The 25,000-nt window shown below is 37.1% G+C and overlaps 2 protein-coding genes across 2 annotated transcripts in view; both read right to left on the bottom strand.

Annotated features, from left to right (window-relative positions):
- LOC137638529 (uncharacterized) overlaps positions 1 to 2,420 on the bottom strand; it is a 5,120-nt gene extending 2,700 nt beyond the window's left edge. Inside the window, exon 1 of the mRNA XM_068370656.1 lies at positions 2,285 to 2,420. Within this exon, the coding sequence (XP_068226757.1) occupies positions 2,285 to 2,420 (136 nt within the window). The remainder of the gene's footprint in view (positions 1 to 2,284) is intronic.
- Positions 2,421 to 17,041: 14,621 nt separating this feature from the next.
- LOC137644160 (uncharacterized) overlaps positions 17,042 to 25,000 on the bottom strand; it is a 15,720-nt gene continuing 7,761 nt past the window's right edge. The window contains exons 3-5 of the mRNA XM_068377153.1: positions 20,861 to 21,004; positions 18,864 to 18,925; positions 17,042 to 17,126 (exon numbers count right to left, since the gene is read on the bottom strand). Coding sequence (XP_068233254.1) covers positions 17,091 to 17,126; positions 18,864 to 18,925; positions 20,861 to 21,004 — 242 coding nt within the window. The 3' untranslated portion in view covers positions 17,042 to 17,090. The remainder of the gene's footprint in view (positions 17,127 to 18,863; positions 18,926 to 20,860; positions 21,005 to 25,000) is intronic.

Raw genomic sequence — 25,000 nt, 5'->3', positions numbered from 1 at the left:
TCACTGAATAGGCGATGGGTCCCCTTATCAATAGAGGACAGATTATAGTGTAGCAATCGGGAAAAACGGAAGGTGGGTGATAATGGTTACTTTATCCACCTCTTGCATGGGAAAGAGCACCGGGATTCGGGAACGAAAGAGAGAAGGGTAAGCGGCACGGGAACGGATAGGCTGACATAGAGAAAAGGGTTCAGGATTTATAGACTACTGAAGTAAAGGCCGAATAACAACACTTCACTGGGGAAAGAGGAAGTATTACAAAGCCTGTTATTGTTATAGATTTCCTGGACCTTCCGGCCAGACACGGACTCTTGCAAGTATACAAGGCCTTACAATTCAACGTTTGCTGTTAATCACAGAGTATAAGTGGAACGTAGTGACCAGGCGAGTGTTTCAAGATCCCCTTATAGGAGAAACGTAAGATCCACGAGTGATACTGCATGACCATTATCGTCAGAGATTAAGGTAGTTATTTCATCTTTATAAAAAAAAAAAGAATCCAACAATTTGATGACACAATTGAGAGAAATAAGTGGTGACAGTCTTTTAAGTACTGAATACTAGATATATTTTTTGAGGTGAGGTGGACAACCAAGTGTCTTTACCTATCTCATGCCTGAAGAAAACGAGTGAAAAAACGGGAAGGTGAAAAGGTAGTGGTACTCGAAAGGAAGTACAACGCCTCTCTTTTAAGGATGAAAGTTAATAACGAGTCAGAAAAAGGAGGCGGAGAACGATCCCAAAATTTGGCTGCTGTGGGAATAAACAGCCACTGAATGGTGGCCGATTTACACAGAGTAAATGTAGGAAGTGGCCACATAGAAGAGGAACAGTGATTAACCCACTTACGGTTAAGAAAGGCAGGATAAAGATGAGAGATAATGTCACGGCATTGATGGGAATTACTTTTATTTTAGTTTTATTGAAGAGTATCTAAAAGATTGCAATGAAATTTCAAAATGAAGGAATATATCAAACCAATATGAACTGAGCTGATTATAGTATTTGTCATTTTAAACAAAAATAACTTTTATAGCAGCTTTAGTTATTTGAGGTAACAGAATATCTGAAGTGAGGGGAGGGAACAAGTTAGTGAACAGCTTAGTCAGGCGCTTAAATGAAAACGTTACATTAGCATCTACAGTATAAGGAGGTGTAAAAAAAAAGTTTGGCCAAAATAGCCATAAAGGTTAATGTGTCTGGTTTCAGTTGCAGTATTATCTGAAAGAGATGCACATCAGAATGTCAGCAGGGCAAGCCCATTCCCCCCTCCACTGTGGTGCCCAACCATAGCAGTATCCTCTCCAGTGAACAGCTTAAACTTGCGATCCCGGACTGGGATCGATCTGCTGGCATGCGAATGTTAGGCGTTTTAGTTCTTTAGATATATGAAGAATTGCAACAAAAGACTCTTTGTTTATGAATATAGGATAACAAAAGGAAAACTTAGAAAAGAGAACATTATTTTTACCTTTCCCTTCTGCAATTATACTGTTTGAGTGAAGGGACCTCGATTCAGGGTGTTCGAGGATGTGGTGATTTAGTTAAGTTCCAAGGACTGATGATGATGGAGGGTAAAATAATGGGTGATAACAGAAATGATCTAGACTGCCACCTTTCTTTGGAATAGTTGTAACTAATGAGTATCTTTTGAGAGAGTTCTAAAAATAATAATTAGGTGGAAAGGACAAACTACAATGTTCAATCCCGTTCGGTTGCAAGCCCTCTTTTGTGTCTCATTGGAATATGAGGTAATCTGGAACAAGTGACCTAGAGACCTTGCGAGGTAATTATGTAATGAGAATTTGGGTATTAAGTTTATGCGTATTGTATTTTGAAATAAAATCACTGTGAGAATAATTAGAAAAAAGGAAAGCTGTATTCCAATATGGAAAGTGAAATGTAGCTAACTCGGATTGGGTCCTGTTAAGGAAGTTAAAGATACAGGACCAGAAATTTTTCCGTTACGCGATATTAATTTTATTATTTCTCTTTCGATGGGGGATAGGAAGCAATGTTAACATTAAAAAAAGATTAACAGTTCATTGAAAGCGTAAAATACTGATATGCCGCCCTAGACCAAATTGCTGAGATGTTGAAGTCAAATTTAAAGGTAAGAAGAGAAACTCTCTCAAAATAAGAATGCAGTAAGATCTGAAGGCTATTATTGTATATATTCTGATATGTGATTGATAAAACAAACTTAATTATTCTTTTAATTATATATGTTTATTATATAGCATTCTAATATTTTATTGACATAAAAACACAGATTCAGACTTACTGGTCATCTTAGCCATCATAGCTGCAGGGTCTTTGCATTCCATATCCCAGCGTTCTCCTCTCTTGATACGTTTCAGGCCTAAGCTGTTTCCCATGACCACATAGACGGTCAATATGATGCAGATGATGGACTTCATGTTCTTTAAAGGATCCTACCTGGATGGTAAAAAGTCCTTGTGTGTATGTATGCATGGCAAGTAAAAAGGGATGTGTTGACAAATAACATTTAGTGACTTAGGGCCCCCCCCCAAAAAAAAAAAAAAAAAAAAAACTAAATTAAGTATTGGTATCTTTTGTAATTATGCTATAAATTATGTCAATCAGCTTAACCTTCACTAAACCTTGATTTTAAAATGTTTTTGCCCATACATAAGGTCTAAGGTATTAGCGTTTATATAGTTCTATATTTTGGACATAAACTCCATAGATATATTATGTAAAAACACAGATGCATTGAACATAAAACAATTTCCATGAAAATTGGTTATAGCAAGCATTACAAAGAAGTTATTATTATTATTATTATTATTATTTAATTATTATTATTATTATTATTATTATTATTATTATTAGCTAGGCTATAACCCTAGTTGGAAAAGCAAGATGCTATAAGACCAAGGGCTCCAACAGGGAAAAATAGCACAGCGAGAGAAGAAAACAAGAAAATAAATAAATTACAAGAGAGGTAATGAACATTTAAAATAAGATATTTTAAGAATAGTAACAATATTGAAATAGATCTTCCATATATAAACTGTACAAACTTAATAAAAAAATGAGGAAGATAAATAAGATGTGCCCAAATGAACCCTCAAGCAAAAGAACTCTACCTCAAGACAGTAGAAGACCATGTTACAGAGACTATGGCACTACCCAAGACTAGAGAACAATGGTTTGATTTTGGAGTGTCCTCCTAGAAGAGCTGCTTACCATGGCTAGAGAGTCTCTTCTACCCTTACCAAGAGGAAAGTAGCCACTAAACAATTACAGTGCAGTAGATAACCCCTTGGGTGAAGAAGAACTGTTTGGCAATCCCAGTGTTGTCAGGTGTATGAAGACAGAGGAGAAGGTGGAAAGAATAAGCCAGACTATTCGGTGTATGTGTAGGCAAAGGAAAATAAGCCGTTGCCAGAGAGAGGAATCCAATGTAGTACTGTCTGGCTAGTCAAAGGACTCAATTACTCTCTAGCGGTAGTATCTCAACGAGTGGCAATAATAAATGTCTAAGAATTTTACAGTGCTCAGTTTAAAGGCAAAGAACAAATTTTGAGCCTTAGTTTTATAAAACAACCTAGTAACACAATTTATTATCTTAGCTTGTTTCAAATGCCTTCAGATATGATTGGTATGGTCTATGTACTGCAAAGAAAACGATTAAGTTGAAAAAAAACTAAACCAAATTTGCTTATCTAAATACAGAAAGATAATTATGATGAAAAGAAGTGTGAAAATGTTAAGATTAATTATTTAGTAGCAGATGAGAACCTTGCAAATGCCCTGTAGGTGGTAAACGTCTATAACATATTGAGTTCTTTTCAGTAATCTTCATGATGTGTCGCATTTAGAATTGATGGAAGTGTTTTAGATTTGGTGTTGACTTGATGTAAATAGCAATTTTCTTTATGACCCAGTTAAGGAAAAAATATCAAGTTTCAGTCGTCAACTAAGTAGAACAGAAAAGAAAATAGGTCAATAGGAAAGCAGAATTGTCGTTTCGTTAATAATCCTTCCTCAAACCAAACACACACACTCTCTCTCTCTCTCTCTCTCTCTCTCTCTCTCTCTCTCTCTCTCTCTCTCTCTCTCTCTCTAACATATATAAAGATCGTTGGTTAGCCGCATTATGATCATTTATTGATTGCACTTCAACCTTGAATAAAATGAAACAAAACAACCTAAGATGGCCGTCACTGACGAAAAAATAATTCACGTTAATGACATCACCCAAAGAAATATTTATGGATTTGATTTATGGATTTGGGCTATGTAGCCCTGTGCTGGGGCCAGTGAAGTCTTTCAACACTGCTCTTAAGGAATGGGATTTGGATGTCGTCCTTAGGTATGCACAAGTGTCCCAATGTTTTTTTTTTTTTCTTTTAATACTCTCCAGTCCAGCAGTATAGTCATGGAATCTTACAAGATATGCCGGTGTGAAGGTTTCATGCCTCTAAGGTTTCGAGCTACCCCCAGTTTCAAGCTACCCCCAGTTTCAAGCTACCTCCCCCCCCCCCCTGGTAACTTGAGACCGGTTTCAGATTACCGGGAAGGTGGTTTGAAACTGGCTTCAAGCTACCTCCCCTGTTTTCAAGTTACCTACGCAACAAAATAGAAATGGCAACTCAAATAATGTATTATGCATTCATTGTTTACTTCTCAGCAGTAGAAAAAGAGTTTATTTTCGTATTTAAGACAAAATATTGTGTATCATTGAATTAAATGACACGTTAGAAGCCACAGACTCTGTCATTTAAGGTTATGTGATAACGGGGAGGTAAAGATTTATTTTAGTGTTCGTGTGATTGTCGAATATTGTTTTTTTTTTATTATCTCAGGTAGATTACATTCATGTGCTTCAGGTGCATGGGCTTCACACGGCAATATACCTGGAGAAATTTATACAAAAATCACTTGGAATAAATGGTGTTAATTATTTTATATGTACCAATGTACATTTAATTATTATCTTTAGAACAGCGCATACTGTGATCGGGTTAACCATGGATTTATATACATTCCAACACACAAGAGATCAGTGGGCTACTACCACGTACAAGATATTTAGATATCAAAACCAAAGGCGTTTGATTTGCGGTCCAAGGACGAGAACTATTGTAACTATCGTCCTTTTTGTGGTCATTCCGATGAATTAAGGAAAGTGCTTGGACCCACTAAGTATCAAGTTAAAGCCGAAATGTGTTAATTATTTAGTTCCAAGAAAGACAAAATCTTGCCGGATGAAAGACTTGGCCAGTCGTTCTTTGGTGGGGTACCGATGATCCTGGTCATAAAAGGCTGACTTTACGGGCACATCATTTAAAGGGTTGTCGCGTGTACTTTTACCCGTAATCTTCTTAATTGTTTAACTTATTTGTACTCTATATTCAAGATCGCTTTCGTAAAAAATATATATATATATATATATATATATATATATATATATATATATATATATATATATATATACACAGTGATACCTCTGGATACGAAAGTTTTTGCTTACGAAAAATTCAGGGTACGAAAAGCAATACGAAGATTTTTATGCCCCAGTATACGAAAAAATTTTCAGGATACGAAAAGCTTACGAGATCCCAACTCGTCGCTGAGAGTAATTTTAAAAAGTTTCAACTGTTTTGTTAATTAACTGTACCTTTTTTTTCAGGGTATCAACCCTTAATTTAGGTGTACAGGTAACAATACACCTTCACTGATCCAAATGCTTTACATACAGTACCAACTTTTATACAGTAGTAAAGAAAACGGTCTAGTAAAGAAAACGGACCGTTTTCTTAGGGCTTGGAGGGGATAACTAGGCTATAACTACATTATTGAATAATCTCATGGTGGTTTCTGGAATGGATTAGGCTGCTTTTAACGGTTGGGTTAATTATTGAATGATAGAAATGGCTGCATTGCATGTTTATTACTACAGTTTAGCGTGTTTATGAAAGAAAGGGTGTCTTTTCGTAAGGCTTGGAACGGATTAGGCTATTTACATGTAAAACGCGACTCAGGATACGAAAAAATCAGCATACGAAACCGTATCCTGAACGGATTACTTTCGTATGCTGAGGCATCACTGTGTATATATATATATATATATATATATATATGTGCGTGTGTGTATATGTATATGTATATATATATATATATATATATATATATATATATGTGTGTGTGTGTGTGTGTGTATGTATGTATTAAGCCATGAAAGGAAAAAGACAAATGTACATAGATACCATATTTATACAGAAAAATAGGATCCCTAACTTTGTGAATTATTTTTCTGGTCAGTGACGGCCATCTTAGGTTATTTTGTTCCATTGTATTCTAGGTTGGAATGCTATCAATAAATGATCATAGTGCGGCTAAACAACGATCCTTATATATGTTAGAGAGAGAGAGAGAGAGAGAGAGAGAGAGAGAGAGAGAGAGAGAGAGAGAGAGAGTTTGGTTTGATAAAAGGGTTATTAACGAAAGGAGATGTTTCTGCCATTGGTAGAAAAATATTAATCCTCTAGTTTCTATCCCACCCAAGTAATTCATCTGAGTTCCAATCCAAACCGCTAATCCTCATTTGACATCAGAAGCCATCCCGTCTCCCCTTCTCACTAAGAAGCTCCCAAAGTATGTCAAAAAGACTGGCCGTACTCTGTACAAATCGCCCAAAACATTTAGAAATCACACAGTATATTAGGGAAGGGATCACTCCTCGGCTGCCACTCGATTTTGCTTTTACCGTAGTATTAAACATGCAAATTTACACACGGAATGTTTCATAAGTTCGTATTGGAATAAATAGAATAAATGAGTCAAGTTTTATCACTGTAGACTACTAGTATAATAATCGTAAAGAACAAAACAATGAACGGACAAAGACATGACATCAATAAATGATACCAGTAGATGAAACCGTACATGTATATACATTTAGCCTAATACTTTTCTGTTGGCCACGTTCACAACCAATAGATTAATATTTATAAATGGTGAGATCCTGCGCAAAAACGAGGGTGTTAGTTTGAAACCACGGGGGGGGGGGGGGTTAGCTTAAAACTGGATTCAAATTACCTCCGGGGTAGCTTGAAACCGGATATAAGTTACCCCCCCCCCCCCCGTAGCCTGAAACCGGTTTCAATATTACCCGGGGTAAGATTTGGAGGGGGTAATGTGAAACCCGTACATCAGTAAAGAGAAATGGAATGTCAAAAATGAGATCAGTCATGAACACTCTAAAATACATTTTTGGTAGACCAAATCTGGATAATTAGCATGATTAAGGAAGTAAATCACTGCCACCAAAGGCTCAGATTTGTATTTCAAGCTGCACAAGAAACCAAGACTTCAAAACAGTAATGATTTGATATAGTTGACTTAGGAACTTTGTGGCACACGTGATAGTTGATAGGGGAATTTGTATTGATTTTGGTAGTGATAAATATTTCTGCTAAAGACAATGTTCAAATTAGGTAAATACCGATTCATTAGGCTTTAAGTTTACCAAGTTTTCATCAGATGTGACCAGGCTCCAGCTTTCATAAATCATGAAAAAAAGGCAAAATTGAAAACATGATGTTGACTGGACTTTTGTTTCTATTCTCTGAACAGCATAACCATGTTGAATAGATGTATATTTATGAGGATAGAAAGCGTCCATGTACATTTGAAGTCATTCGTATTTTTGTAATTATTAATGCAACTTCTACTGTATTGTCACTGTATACCGAAAGAGCAGCTAATCAAATGTGATAAAACTAGGTATAGCAAAATAATCAATAGTTTTGGTTATGGGCAAAGTTTTTGTATAATTGTAAAGAAAGCCTCAGATATCCAAGTCATCAAATCATGTGCGATTTTAAACTTTACAGCATATTCAATGTACTTGTAAACGAGGAGGTAGTTATTAAAGATAGAAATAACTCCCCGGTATCTTCCTTTTTTCCCACGGTATATGTTTATTAGATTTTGTAAATAGTCACCATTTAAGAGAGATATAGTTAAGTAAAATATTACCTCCTTATCTCTGTTCAAATCCTTTAAAGACATTTCCATAGAAGCTCATTGCCAATGCTTGAGATATTTATGCTTCCATGGAAACATTTCATGATTTCATTTCAAACCCCTGATTTTATGGACACTTCCCCATTGGTCGGTACTCTAAATCCCTTCACAGGAAGCCCTATTTTTTTGCCATTGATTCCATGATTCCATCAAACTATACTCATAACTTTTCTTTAACTTTGTATTGGGTCTCTCCTCTTAGTTTTTCTGGTTTCTCAAACTCTTTGAAATTGAAATATTAGTGCTATCATGCGCAATTATATATCGTCTGCTGTCTGTGTGACTGTTTTTCATGTTGACATTACAAGGTTCAACAGCATTTATATATCCTATCATTCCAATTGATGAAAAATGTTTTACACCTTGCAGCTCATAACTTCATTATATATTCTTCCACATCTATTATTAAAAATGAAAAAATACTGTTTTGGTGCCATTGTATTTTAATTTTTAACTTGTACTTAGATACACAATTTGGGATTTCTAATCTTTAGAGGTATAAACACCAAATCAGTGTGAAAGAAATTGCAGACTTACCAATCAACTTCAATCCTGGAAAGCTAAGACTGCAGGGCTCACTGTGCTGTGTTCTTGGGGAGAATGAATGAGAATAGTGGTGCCGTGTCTTATATACCTGGATTAGAACAACAGTAATTATAGAGTTGATATTGTCCTCTCTACCTTTGTGTGATAGAGAACCAAAACAAGAAACAATGGGATGTCGGTCCTTTTATCCGTGAAATCGGTCCTTGCAAATTAGATTTGTATCCTTTGGCTTTATTCCTTATCCAATTTTATATCTTTATTGAACGTGTTTTGTGTCGGCGCTTATTCTTAGCAGATATTATGTAACTTGGTGTATATAATATTTAAGAATGGTGGAATTGGTTTTATTTATTATAATTTTGATAGCAGTAGTATTAGTAATATAATAACTTTTGTTTTTCGCTTCATCTTTGTTTTTGTCTACTGCATTCTCATGCTTTTCATAGTAGTTTTGTTTCTTACTATAATAACTCTTAATATTAAATTTTCCACAATAAGGAATCAATGAATGGCTCTTGAAAATACAAGACGATAAAAACTTCCAAATGAGTCATTCAAGTCCTTTCAACATTTATCGTTAATTGCAAGAATCGTCCTAAACATCAGTGACGTCATAAATTTCCACATCATCAGCTACTTTATAAATATTTCACATCAGCGACTCTATAAATCTTCACAGAAGTCTCACCAGCACCAAATCAAGTTGCTGAAATTCCAACACCTCTTTTACCCCGTGGAACCATGTTTCTCGTTTTCATTCTCTTCATTCCAAGATATCTGAATAATGAACCATTTTCTCCAACCTGTGGTCCTCCAATTTTTTCAAAACACTGTGCATGTTTTCCCATATCACTGTATCGCACCAAGAACCATATTATTTTCTCATATGTTTACATCCTAAAAGGATAGGTGACAAAACAGCAGAGATACTTCTCATTCAACGGTTGGCACAATCATTTGCTTTGCAGATCACCATTCTTTAGTCGTCAATACAAACATTCCTTTGCCTTTCCTGCAGCTTCTTATATTTGACATCAACTATTTTCCTGGTTACCTTTCATTTCAACTTCTAACTCTTAGGAATAAATTCATACTTTTTCATAATAAGTCTCTTAAACCTTTGCAGTATATCTAATAACTATTGCAGAATTTGTAAATATCAGGCATTTGATGCAAAACTCAAAGCACCGTATTTTACGCTAAATGTGTTATTCTCTTGACTTAATTTATGTTATTCACAGAAATGTTGAAAGACCAAAGCGACATGGTATTTTTGTATGGTACAAACTTTCAAATGTTTTTCCATTTCGTCGTAATTAATTTCGATTCTGCATATTGAATTATCATCTGTCGCATTCTATCGAACCCTCGACGTCAGTTCTATCACAAACCACAAACTTTTTCTGTGGGCATGTAAGTCTCGTTCCATTTCTTCAATTTATTCATAAACATCTCATTTTAACTTTTTCATAAAAGAAAAGGAAATCATAAACTACACAGACCCTGTTTTGTCCAAACACTCCAGCTCTCATTCTATATGTCCCTCTCTTATCTATATTTGTATAGTCATAATTAGGGGTACATAATTTAGTTGAATCAGTAGAACTTCAAAAGTTCAAAGTTGCAACAAATATTTTTTATATGGAACAGGCTGACATGAGTTTTTTTTTTATAGTTTATATATAACATACAGTATCTGTTTTTACGTTGTTACTGTTTTTAGAATGATTTATTGTTAATTTGTTCTCATCATTTATTTATTTCCTTATTTCCTTTCCTCACTGGGCTATTCTTCCCTGTTGGAGCCCTTAGGCTTATAGCATCTTGCTTTTCCAACTATGGTTATAGATTGGCTAGTAATAATAATAATATTATATATATATATATATATATATATATATATATATATATATATATATATATACATATATATACTTGTATATATTATATATATAAAAAAATTGAATATAAGTTTAGAAATATCAGGACTCATATACAGTACATGAAAGAATTTTGAAAAGTTATATATTATATATACTATATGTATATATATATATAAAATATAGATGTGTGTGTGTGTGTGTATTTATGTGTATTTACAGTATGCATATGAATACATATGATATCGGAATATGAGGCTTAAGAACATTGTGTTCACGACAATTAGGCAACTTCCATATAATTCAGAGGGGCAAAGCTATTGTATTTTCTTTCCACCATTTTGTTGGAAGATTCCTGCCCCTGGCGTTCATCCACGAATTAGTGGTCACATTATGAATAACTCAATGGCCATTGTAGAGTTTTTTTCTGTGCCGAGTCACTTTTGGTAAGGGTAGAAGAGACTCTACCAATGGTAAGCAGCTCTTCTAAGAGGAGGACACTCCAAAATCAAACTTTTGTTTTCTAGTCTTTGGTATTGCCACATTATTTTGGGTTAGATTTGTCATGCTTGTGGGTACACTCAGGCACACTATTTTATCTGTTTCCTTATTTCCTTTTCTCACTGGACTATTTTCTCTGTTGGAACCCTTGGACTTATAATGTCTTGCTTTTCCAACTTGGGTTGTAGTTCAGCTAATAATAATAATTATTATTATTATCATTATTATTATTGTTAATTTTATAATAATAATAATAATAATGATAATAATAATAATAATAATAATAATAATAATAGTAGTAGTAGTGGTAGTAGTAGTAGTAGAAAAAGTAAATCTACACTGGTGAAAATCCTTTCGGTATTAGTAGTAGTAGGCATTGTGACCCAGACCCTTATATGTGTATGTGTGTTTGTCAGTGTTTTGTTAAGAAAATATGCTGTAATGTCTAATTTTTTTTATTTGAATGAACTCAGTATTTTTTCATTTCACATCAAACCGAATAAATTTATATGATAAAACTTCACGCTATGTTTTATATTATCTGTTAACATTCTCCCTTTACACAAAATGGATGAAGTTTTGCAAGTTAACTTCCTGAAAGTTCTTTTATTAATTCTTCTTCTTTCCCATCGTTATCCCTTCTTTAAGGGGTCGGTTGCCTGACCCGCCCTCTCCAATGGCTTCTATCAAAGGCATCTGTTTCTACCAAAGCTCTTCTCTCCATATTATCCTTCACCTTATTTCGCCTTCTAATTATCTGCCTCCTTCTCAATCTTCTCCCCATTACAGGTTCCTCACAAAACCTCCTTACTTCCTCCTCACAATCCATCCTCAACACATGTCCAAACCATCTCAGCTGTGATATTCTTATCACGTCTGTAATCTTTACTACATCTGACATTCTTCTTATTTCATAATTTTTCAATCTTTCCAGCAGTGATATTCCCGTAATTCACCTCATCATTCACATCTCTGTTCTCTCAAACTTTGCCTCCTCTTTTCGTCTTAGAGCCCACATTTCCGATTCATACAGTAGCACTGTTATTATTACTGTGCTATAATATAGATCTTGAGTTTTAGCTTGATTGGTATTTTCTTATCACATTCTATTCTTACTATCTTCCTCTACTTACCCCAGACTGCTTTTATCCTACTCTCAACTTCAGCCTCACATCCTCTCTCCTGACTTATAGTAAATCCCAAGTACCTAAATTTCTCCACCTATTTTTATAACTGAGACTTTACTTTCATGCATGGCTATCCTGTCCTTACTTTCCTTACTGTTCACCATATTATTATTATTATTAGTATTATTATTTTTATTATTGCTTGCTAACCTCCAACCCTTGTTGGAAAAGAAGGATGCTATAAGCCCAGGGGCTCCAACAGGGAAAATAGCCCAGTGAGGAAAGGAAACAAGGAAATAATAAAATATTTTAGGAACAGTAACAACATTAAAATAAATATTTCCTATATAAACTATAAAAACTTAAACAAAACAAGAGGAAGAAAAATAAGATAGAATAGCGTGTCCGAGTGTACCCTCAAGCAAGAGAACTCTAACCCAAGACACTGGAAAACCATGGTACAGAGTTTATGGTACTATCCTAGACTAGAGAACAACGGTTTGATTTCGGAGTGTCCTTCTCCTAGAAGAGCTGCTTACCATAGCTAAAAAGCCTCTTCTACCCTTACCAAGAGGAAATTGGCCACTGAACAAATACAGTGCAGTAGTCAACCCCTTGAGAGAAGAAGAAATGTTTGGTATTCTCAGTGTTGTCAGGTGTATGAGGACAGAGGAGAATATGTAAAGAATAGGCCAGACTATTCGGTGTATGTGTAGGCAAAGGGTAAATGAACCGTAACCAGAAAGAAGGATCCAATGTAGTACTGTCTGGCCAGTCAAAGGACCCCACAAATCTGTAGTGGTAGAATCTCAACGGGTGGCTGGTGGCTGGTGCCCAGCTTCAGTCTTATCCTCATTTACTCTCAAGCCACCGCCCTCCAAAGTCTCTTTCCACTCTACAACCCTTCTCTGTAAGTTTTCCTCATTTTCGATGGTAATCACTAAATCATCTGCATATAGCAACTCCCACAACACTTTATTTCTGATCTCTTCACTTAACACATCCATGACCTCCGCAAATAAAAACGGGCTTAATGCTGACTTCTGTTGTAATCCAACACTAACTTCAAAGGTTTCTGTTTCACCAACATCTTTTTTTACTTTTGTCCTTGTTCTTTTGTTTAACATCTCTATCATTCCAACTAACTTTGGGCCTTTCCTCTTCCTCAAGCACTAAAAACATCACTTCTTTTGTGATTTATCATAAGCATTCTGTAGATCTAAAAAAACACAAAAGAGCTGCTGGTTACCCTCTCGCCTCTTTTCCTGTAGCTGCTTTACTAGGAAGATGGCATCAACTGTCGGAGGGACAGGAATTCATATCGCTGTTTCTCAATCTTACCAATCTTTCTCAGACTTTCATCTAGTATCCTCCCAAAACCTTCCAAACCTTGCTCTGTTAGTTTGATTCCCCATGACGTCACCTTTCTGCTTAAATATGAGACTTTCCTCCCAGTCTTTAGGCATTATTTCCTCTACGCATATTTCTATCTATAAATTCAGCATCCATTTGTCCGTCCATCTCTGTACGTAGTATCTTGACCATTTCAATTTGAAACTCTGAGGGATTTGGTGCTTTGCCATTTTTTATTTTACTCATTGCCCACTTTACTTTTGTATTCCCTATCTCCATCACTGACCCTCCCAGCATTTCTCTCTCATATTCAGTATTCAATAGTTCCTCAAAGTGTTCTGTCCAGCTCCTCGTAATATCTTCATCCCCATGCAATATATTTATCCTTGACGACTCCCAGTTACCCGAAATCCTGTCTTTGCCTTTTCCTCAATTTCGAATTCTTATAGATATCATTTTCTCCGTTCCTTGTTCCTAGCCTTACATTCAATTGCTCTACTGCTCTTCCAATAGCTATAATTATTTTCTTCCAAGAATCTTTTTTCATCTTCTCCGTACTGTTCCTATGCACCCTGTGTATGATTTCCAGTCCTTCAATGCCTTCGACTTTCATTTAACCGACTCTTGTACCTATCTGTCCCACCACCACTTATCTCCTTTCGATACACCATATCCGTTGGTTCCACTAACCCCTCTGTTTCCCCTACACTTATTCCTTTCATACCCACCCAGGTATTTTCCGCTCTATTACCTTGTCCACTCTCGAAGTTCAACCTTTCCATTTGTCTCTCACAATCCTCCTGAATTGTTCACCCTTTTTTCCAATAAGGTCCCGAAACTTAATTATAGATTTCCTCGTTCGCTTTTTGGGGTTTTACCTCTCATTTTAAATCCACCACTACCAGTCTGTTATTTAACACATGCTTCCCCCAGAATTACGTCACATTCTATCCTTTTGTTTTTGTCAACTCCTCTAACCTGGATATAATAAATTTGATTTTTCACTCCTCCACATTCATACACTATCAGGTGCTTATTCAACTTTTGAAATGAGGTGTTCATGCATGTCACTTCAAAACTCTGAGCTATCTCTAATACATACTCCCCATTTTCATTTCTGATTTTAAACCCTTGGCCTCCATGTACCTCTGTATCATCCCTTCTTTTCCCCATTCTGCCATTCATTTCTGCTCTATGATTAGCTTCTCTTTCGCTATTCTAATAGCTGTCTTAACTTGTCTAAATAATTATTTTTCTTGTCCTTGGCAACACATGTGAGAGGCGTATTCATTACTCCCTCCAATAAATAGAATAAGGTCATGTGCGTTTGAAATTTGTTCAGGTATGATTCACTCGCCCTTGAAATATGATTATATCCCGTAATTATTTAACATTACCATGAATTACTTATGGGCTCAATGCACGCTTTAATCTGGTCTGTAGTTTTCGTTACTTGTATTTGGTTGTTAGCCGATGAGTCTAGTGTAAGCTCTCGTTGACTGTATTATCCTCGATCGTCTGCAAAACCATTCATCGTACAACCACATTACAGTGACTGACTCCATTCATATTTTTCTTCAATTCTTCATAATATGATATATCTTCCGCCAGGCCGTTTATTTAATGGATCCTTCATATTCTCTACATTTGATGGGTTGTCTCCTTATGCTTTCTTTTCTTAACTTCTTGTTCAGTGCCAAATAGATATTTGGCTGATTTTATTTATGAATCATCTTGTGTTTTCTACTATTATGTCATTCATCTATGTCCAAGAAAGTCGCGTAATCACTATTAAAGTCAGCATTTCCATCTTTTTATAATCGTTCCATAATTTTTATTCATTATATTTAATATAAAATTTTCAACCTATTCTCCTGGCTTTCATAAATGGGAATCGACCATTGACCTCTGTCACCATTTCAAATCGAGATGACGGGTTCTCTTCGAACTTTTCGAAATACTGTAGCGTCATATACCCAAATATATATATAGGATTATTCTGTTGATTTCAGTTTTGCTTGTAAATCTTTCTATTGTTTCAAAATTCTTAAGCTAATGTTTACCGTGTATTATAAAAATGACTTATGAAAAATGGGGTACTATCTTAGTCAATTTTAACTTGTCAATATGATGTGTTATAGAACAGGATTTAAATGTTATAGATTGATATATTGTAAGGAAGGAAATTTTCTCCCAAAGAAAATAACTATCTGGAAATAGGTATTGTACAAGTTCATATTACTTGTGATTAATATTGAAGGTAGTAGTTTTGGGATTATTTTGATGACAATAAATTTAAAGTGTATAATTCTTATATGAAAAGTATTTTTTATTAAAGTTACAGCTTTTAAAAATTAATTGGCATTTCACGTAATACATATGGTAATTAATCCACGATGACAATAATTTTGAAAAAATGATTCTATTTCCTTATGGAAGTATGTGGTTCATAAGAAAAGATTTGAACTGTATTTGCCTTGGTCTTGCATTTTTTTTTTTATTTGAAGGGGTTAATTTTTTATATCACCTTTGTTTACAATTTGATTGAATTATTTCAAAGCAGTATAAATCAATGCCTTTAAACGCTACGTCTGTAATATTTTAATCGTGGATTTTTGTGGGCTTCTTTGGTTGAAAGGATGTGTTGAATTTAAGAACACTTTTTTCATAATATTGAGGAAGCGAACCAGATATGTTAAATAAAATGAATGAAAAGATTACACACAAATGTATAAAAATGGAGTGTTGATTATGTGTTCACCATTCAGAAGTGAAGTGATGGAGTTCCTGAGATGGTCATTTGATTTTTTTTTTCTTTTATAATAGTAATTAGGGTTGGTTTAAGTTTTGAAGATCGGACATCAGTATGACAGGATTTATTATTCCCAGCATCTCTTGACTCTCTCTCAGTCTAAGCTTTGATGCAATCCATGAGAAGGTTAGCTCCGAACTTCATGCCCGCCAGCATCTAGGAGAATAGATATGAAGCCCTGTAGATTCCCCTTGATTATTGCTCTATATTTTTTCAGACTGATTATACGTGACTTTGATTGTGAACATGCTGTTAAGTACTTGTTCCGAAAAATAAGTAATAGGGGATTTTTTATGCCATGTGGATTACCATGTGATTGGAAACGTCCTTGCCTGGTATTTTAGTGGACGGAAGTTAAAGACCCGTTTGAACTCAGTAGTTTCTAGTGTCTGCAACCTAACCATCGTTGTACCTAGGGAGGGGGCGGGGTTTGGGGAGCCATCAGGAGCCAAAATTTTAGGTGTCCTCAGCGACCTACTTTCTATAGCATAAACCTAAATCAACTCCTCATATGTAAATAGATGTTACAAGAACTTTATTTTTGGAAAAATTATGGCAATTATTGCCGAGACTTAAATAATTTTTAGGCCAATTGAGATGAGTCATAATTCATTTACTTTTTCGTGATGAGAATGAAGGTAATGCAAACATAACTAGCCGGTTTAGCATTGCATTAAATTGTAAAATTATAATATGATCTTTGATAAAAAGGAATTGAGATTATACCCGATTTTAGGACATTTAAAAACAATCGTTTAGAGGAACATTTTATATTTCATATAATTGAACTTGTCGAATAAGTCCTTTTCTTCATCGTAGTAAAGCGCACTCCAAAAGCGGTCGAGCCTGAAAGAAAGGATTTATCTTGATTATGTTTTTTATATTAATGGCTTACCTTCATTTATGTTCGTTTTATAATGAGAAATGGATGAATATATATTTTGTTGATATATATGCATGTATGAATGTGTGTATATATATATATATATATATATATATATATATATATATATATATATGTATATATACTCTATATTTATATGTATATATATATACTCTATATTTATATGTATATATATACTCTATATTTATATGTATATATGAATGCATAAACAATTAAATATGTACATATGTGTATAGATAGATAGATGTACAACCTTGAAAATTTAATATATATGTTACTTATATACAATGTTTGTATGAATGAATATCTATATCTCTAGTTTTATGAATATTATATGTTTATATACATATATATATATACATATATATATACATATATATATATATGTGTGTGTGTGTGTGTGTGTGTGTGTGTGTATGTATATAAACATATACTATTCAGCAAGTTAACCCTAAAATCTCGGTGGGCGTTTGCTCAAGTGTCCCTCATGGAGATTATCTTGAATAATGTCTTCGGATCTGACAATTAACTTCTCTAGATCGGTAAAACTGGTAAAGATATGCGCAGTATGTACACATTGTTAGGTCTTTTTCATCTTGCACAGGAAAATTTTTCCTAACAAGTGGATAACGGGGCAATTGAATCACCTCTTGACTTTTGCCTCGGTAACATGTATATGGCCATTGTAAAAAAAGAAAAAAGAATCTTTAGCAGCTACCATTTACAAAGAATCTATGTCTGAACTGGAGATTGTATATTTTCATCACAACTAGAGGAGCTAATGAAGCAACGAAGCTAGAATATTCACTGAAAAATGATTTGATCCTTAACTCTAAAATCGAGGTCAGCATAGAGAAAGTCCTCTCATTCCTCGATTTGATTTTCTTGACAAAATTTATTATTGCAAACTCAGTATGCCTCATCTTTCCGCACAAAAAAATAATGTGTGCCACTGTCTTATTAAAAGGAAAAATGCCGAGATTCATATAGATCTGTTATACTCTCTCTCTCTCTCTCTCTCTCTCTCTCTCTCTCTCTCTCTCTCTCTCTCTCTCTCTCTCTCTCTCTCTCTCTCTCTAGTACCTGGAAAACTGTCAACTCTTAATTGGAACTTATGAGGCATATGCTGATTGACAGTAGATACACGAGCAATATTTGATAAGGAACAAAATATAAAAGTTCTATACACGAAACCAGAATAGTGAATGATTAAGGGATTGAGATTCTCCCTGAAGTTATGGCCGTTGGCCTTGTGAATCTTTGTCTGGATCAATAAATTTTGTTGATTTGTACTTTTGATTCGAATTCTTGGGCGTAATCTATAATCATTTTTATTATTCTTACAGTTATATTGAATTATGATCTTACTGTAAAATCAAAGAATCCCTGATAATAGCAGAAATTTTTGTTGTCTCATAATTTGAGGTTAAGAAAATATATAGAAATATAGAAAGCTGTCTTGAACGAATAAATTGGCATCAAGTATACAGTGCATATACTGTATGTATGTATATATATATATATATATATATATATATATATATATATATATATATATATATATATATGTGTGTGTGTGTGTAATAACTCCAACTAGTATATCATTATAGTTTTAATCATAGAATATTGATCATTACATTCATAACAAAAATAAAAAAAGAAGGGTTATGACTACTTACAAATTGATTTACATGCATCCAGCATCTTGCTAGTTTTCTAACTTGCCATCTGGTGGGTAGAACTGCGGAGGATAAAAACACTTGAGGTAATTTAGTGGAATGAATATTCAAATTTATATGCAAATATACTCTCTCTCTCTCTCTCTCTCTCTCTCTCTCTCTCTCTCTCTCTCTCTCTCTCTCTCTCTCTCTCTCTCTCTCTCTCTCTCTCTCTCTCTCTCTATATATATATATATATATATATATGTATATACAGTATATATATATATATATATATATATATATATATATGCACATATACACGCATACATACATACATATATATATATATATATATATATATATATATATATAATATATTTGCATATACTGTATATACATGTGGGAAAATGTCTGAATATTTAGAAAAGGTAATATTTCAATCATTAAGCAGCTTCCCTTTGCAGGACATAGCTCTAGAGGAAAAACAAAACATTGATCACTGGGTCAACAATACTGAATCATGGATGAACCCCATTTTGTAGAAAATGTCTACATCATTATTAGGCTTATAAACTTCACAGACCACTAATTAGCAACTAGTAAAACCTCCCACACACACACTGCACCATCCACATCTAATCATTGGCAGTCAAATGTCCCAGAGACCATTCATTCCTTTCGACCCCTTTCTGTCTTGCACTTTGGTACTTCCTGGATATTAAAGCCCTTACTTTCCACTACCTCTTTCACAACATTTATCCAACTCTTCCTAGGTATCTGGAACAAGGTATTTTTCTTCAGAAAATTTCCCAAGAAATCTATTGCAATAAAACCATCCTAGGACAAAATTAAAGTATTTCTTAAGATGTGAGATTATTTTGAAATCTTCCCATAAAAAAAAAGTTTGGTTTAAAACATTGCTTGGGAAAAAAGTTTCCTTTGAAAATTTGCTATTCTCTGTTCTGTCGCTGCTTCCAATCAGCCCTCTTCACTGTCCCTTGCTTCTACCATTCATGAGTGGCCTTTAAACATCTTGGCCCCGTAAACCATTGCTCATCTAACATTTTTTAGCTTTTGCTCTGATCCTCTTGTCACACAAAATTCCTGATACCCCCAAGTCATCCAAGCTATTTTTCTTTCGACCTTAGCTATATAAAGGATCTAATATTCTTAATCTAATCAGTTTCCAATAACATTAGTTGACTCAGGAGAAATATAGAAGGCAGTGATTCATGCTCAATTCATACATAGACCTCATAAGCACGGCCGAACCCTTGTCTACAATATGAAAAACATTACTCTATTCTAATATCTACACCGATGGCTCATCAGCAGCAAGGCGAACTCGCTTACATTTACCTAATCCGTTCTGATTACTTGGCTACCCTCCTATCTGTAACCTCCATCTATCTATCACTCTGTTTCCTCTTCTCCTCCCTTGCAGGTTTTCTTACGGAGTAGTGGTAATGATGATAAGCCGAATATTGGAGTGTGGAGTAACTGATTCATTGGAGGGTAATTATCCACGATGCAGCATCTAATATATACATTTGACGGTGATCCTTCTCTATTATAAATGTCTATGAGGCACTCTTCTTTACGGGAGACGGACTCATGTTTATATATATATATATATATATATATATATATATATATATATATACAGTATATATATGTATATATATATGCATATATATATGCATATATATATATATATGTATATATATATGCATATATATATATATATATATATATATATATATATATATGCATATATATATATATATATATATATATATATATATATATATATATTTATATATATGTATATATATTGATACATGGATATATATATATATATATATATATATATATATATATATATATATACACACACATATATATATATATATATATATGTATATATATATATATGATTGTATAGAAATAATCACGTATTTATCCGTATACCTTTATAATATAAATGCAACATTATCTGTTAAAGAGAAACTCACTTGGTGTTAAAGCCAGCTCAATGTAAGCATAGTTAGCACAGTTAGTAAAATCTGCCACTAAGCCACCACTCGTGTTTTCGTTCTTCCTCAGACATCCTGGAATCTTTTCGATGCACTCAACGGATCCACCACACACGATGAAAGCTGTGAAACCAAAGATATCTAGTTAAAGAGCTATTAAGAGGTTGATTAAACTTAAATAACGTACAGTACAGTATTTACTAGGACACTGTGACGGCGCCGAGTACGGGTGTGAACTCAAAGGCAGATTGGAAACGACTGAGTTATATTATTGTGGAACACTCTCCTTATATACAAAACCTCAAGGCAACAGGACATAACAAGTTCACAAGACAGACAATATCACAGAGGGAAAACCAGATATGAATTTTCATGTTCGTTTTAGTGCGAGGGAAGAGCGAAGATACAAGCATAATATATACAAAAGGAATTATGTACAATTGTGTGAAACACGGTTGGTACATGGCTCCCCCCCTAAAAATGACATACTGTACATGTTAAATAGGGCGCCCTGATCTAGAGAGGCGAACTGTAGGCGGGTCATCTGGCAGAAGATAAGCAGGTTTTAGACGATCAATGGAGACCCAGTCTTCTTTGCCCTGAATGTTTAGGAGGAATGCTTTCGGACTGCGTCGGATCACAAGGAAAGGGCCCGTGTAAGGGGGCGTTAGTGGTGGCTTGCTGGTGTCGTTGCGCAAGAAGACGTGCGTTGCAGAGTGCAAGTCCGTTGGTATGTGATGCTTTGCTGGGGGCTTGTAAGTCTGGCGGCACGGAGTAAATTTTCCCACGACGTGACGTATGCGCTGGAGATCGTCGGAGGAGGTTGTAGAAGGAAAAAATTCGGCAGGGACTACCAACGGGTCGCCATACACCATTTCGGCTGCCGAGACGTCGAGGGCGTCTTTAGGAGTGGTCCTTAGTCCAAGGAGGACCCAGGGAAGCTGAGTAAACTAGTTGCAATCCTTGCAGCGGGACATCAAAGCTGCTTTGAGGGTGCGATGAAAACGTTCAACCATTCCATTGGCAGCGGGGTTGTAGGCCGTTGTCTGATGTAGGATGATGCCCAGGAGATTCGCTAATGACGTCCATAATTGAGAGGTGAAAGTGGTTCCCCTGTCAGAAGTAATATGCTCAGGGATACCGAATCTTGAAATCCATCCAGAGAGTAAGGCAGATGTACATGAGGCGGACGTTGCAGTTTCCATGGGAATGGCTTCAGGCCAACGAGTGGAGCGGTCGATGACGGTAAACAGGTAACGATGTCCTTGTGATGTGGGTAGGGGGCCTACAACGTCGACGTGAATGTGTGCGAAACGACGCTGAGGTTGAGGAAAGGTGCCCACTCCTGAATCCGTGTGTCGATGTACTTTGGAAGTTTGGCAAGAAGTACAGGCACAGACCCAATCCTTAGCATCCTTAGAAATGCCGTGCCAAATGAACTTTGCCTTCAGCAGCTGTGCAGTAGAACGGCACGAGGGATGTGAAAGGCCGTGGATGAGATCAAACACCTGTTGGCGCATGGGAGCAGGAATCCAAGGTCGCGGTCTACCAGTACTGACGTCACAGAGGAGGGTGGTGTTGGAGTCTTCGAGGGGAAAGTCTTCCCAACGGAGGGACGTGCAGGATGTCCTACAAGCTTGATACTCTGGATCCTGTCGTTGGGCTTCAGCCAGGGCGTTGTAATCCAATCCCAGTTGAACGGCAGCCAACGTGTTTCATGACAGGGCATCGGCAACGGGATTCATTTTCCCAGGGACGTATTGAAGGGTGCAATTGTATTCAGCCACGGCGGAGAGATGTCGGCGTTGACGGGCGGACCAGGCGTCAGACTGTTGAGTGAAGGCGTGCACCATAGGCATGTGGTCTGTGCGAATGACGAAGGGCGTACCTTCTAAGAAATGGCGAAAGTAACGGACAGCCAAGTGCACCGCCAGCAATTCTCGATCGAAGGTAGAATAACCCGATTCTGCCTTGGACAGTTTTCTGCTGAAGAAGGCCAATGGGCGGGGCGAGCCTTTGACCACCTGCTCGAGTACTGCACCAATAGCAACGTCGCTGTCATCGGTGGAGAGAAGGAGAGGGGCGTGTGGGATAGGAAAAGTGAGAGCCGCAGCAGTTGATAGGGCCTTCTTTGCATTGCAGAAGGCTGCTTCTTGAAGGGGACCCCACTTCAGGTCCTTTGGCTTGCCCTTGAGGGAGGCGTAGAGGGGAGCAAGAGTGGCGGCAATGGCTGGCAGAAAACGGTGATAATAGTTGATCATGCCCAAGAATTCCTGCAGAGCTTTGACGGTCGAGGGCGCGGGGAAATTCTGAACGGCTGCTAACTTCTCAGGGAGGGGATGGACTCCTTCAGGAGTAATACGGTGCCCTAAGAACGACACTTCGTTGGCGCCAAAGGTACACTTGTCGTACCGGACTACAAGGCCGTTTTGTTGCAGGCGGTCAAGCACGATGCGCAGGTGACGGAGGTGTTCCTCTTTTGAGGAGGAGAACACAAGTATGTCGTCCACATAACATACACAGAAAGGGAGGTCCCCTAAGATGCCATCCATGAGACGTTGAAACGTTGCCCCAGCATTACGAAGGCCAAAACAGGAGTAATTGAAGGTGTATGTGCCAAACGGAGTGGTGATGGCGGTCTTGGGGATGTCTCCTGGGTTCATAGGCACCTGATAATACCCCTTCAAGTGGTCGAGCGTAGAGAAAACCTTTGCTTTGTGCAGGTAGGAGGTTACATCGGCAATGTTTGGGAGGGGGTAGTGATCCGGTTCTGTTTGCATGTTCAGGCGCCTGTAATCCCCGCATGGACGGAGGGAGCCGTCTTTCTTCAGAACGATGTGTAAGGGTGACGACCATGGGCTGGAGGCCTTTTGGCAAAGGCCCATTTTCTCCATTTCGGCGAACGTCTGTTTGGCGGCTGCCAATCGTTCCGGTGCCAGACGTCTGAATTTTGCGAAGACTGGGGGTCCCGTCGTCTTGATATGGTGATAAATACCGTGCTTGGCAGGAACCGTGGGCGTTTGGCGAAGTTCTGGACGGAAAACTTCCGGGTACGACGTGAGGAGGTGGGCGTAGGCATCCGTGGGTGCGCTGATGTGGAGAGCGAGGTTAGAGGGGGCGGGTTGAAGAGGTGTCGACAAGTACGAGTCTGCGTTGACCAATCGTCGGTGGGCGACATCGACCAGAAGGTGGAAATGAGAGAGGAAATCCGCACCGAGGATTGGCATTGTGACGTCAGCAACGAGAAACTTCCAATTGAATTTACCGTTTCCGAACGATAATGTGAGGTTCTCGTAACCGTAGGTGGGTATCGCAGATCCGTTGGCAGCTACCAAGCGGACGTCGGCAGATGTAGACAGACTACGTTTTGCCTTGAAGAGTTTCCTTGGCAAAAGAGAACGACAAACACCCGTGTCTACCAAAAATCGCACGCCCGTTCCTGCATCCTGTAAAAAGAACAGATTAGAAACATGGGAGGCCACCGCCAGAAGCGATGGCCTGCTTACACGTTTTTTGGCCACTGACAATCTTTGGCACATTTCTTCGCGGTTGCCCCGAATCTGAAGTGGTAGTAGTAAAACTGCAGCGGATGGGAGGTAGTAAGTGGCTGTAGAAGTCGTTCGTTGGGTCGCGAGCGATTGGTGGGTGATGGGCGGCTGTGTCGCCGCTTCGGCACGTCATGGGGTAGGCGTGTATGTCCTACGGCATTCATGTCAGCTTCGGTTGACGTTGAATAGGCATCCTCGTCGTCAGGGGTAGAGGCGTTGATGGAGGTCTTGAAGTGGCTATCCATAAGGGCGTCGGCTTTGGTCATCAAGTCCTTTATGGGTAAACTATCGACATCGGGTATGGCAGCGCGTACAGGTTCAGGTAAACGGCGTATCCAAAGGGCACGGAGTAGGTTCACCTCACGAGGAGAGCCGTCTGCGGCAGGTTGAAGGCGAGCGATACTGGTCATTTCCCTGAGGGCAAGCGAAGCCCTTTGGTCCCCCAACGGTTGTTGCGAGAGCTGAAAAAGCTTTGCTATACGGGCGGCTGGCGACGGCGAGTACTGTTGCAGAAGGTATGATTTGAGAGTGTCGTACGCTATTGGGGTGTCTCCTTGTTCACAAAGCCAGT

The sequence above is a fragment of the Palaemon carinicauda genome, chromosome 1, assembly GCF_036898095.1.
Source record: "Palaemon carinicauda isolate YSFRI2023 chromosome 1, ASM3689809v2, whole genome shotgun sequence".
In the NCBI taxonomy this organism is placed as follows: Eukaryota; Metazoa; Arthropoda; class Malacostraca; order Decapoda; family Palaemonidae; genus Palaemon; species Palaemon carinicauda.
This window is presented reverse-complemented; position numbering and strand designations above follow the sequence as displayed.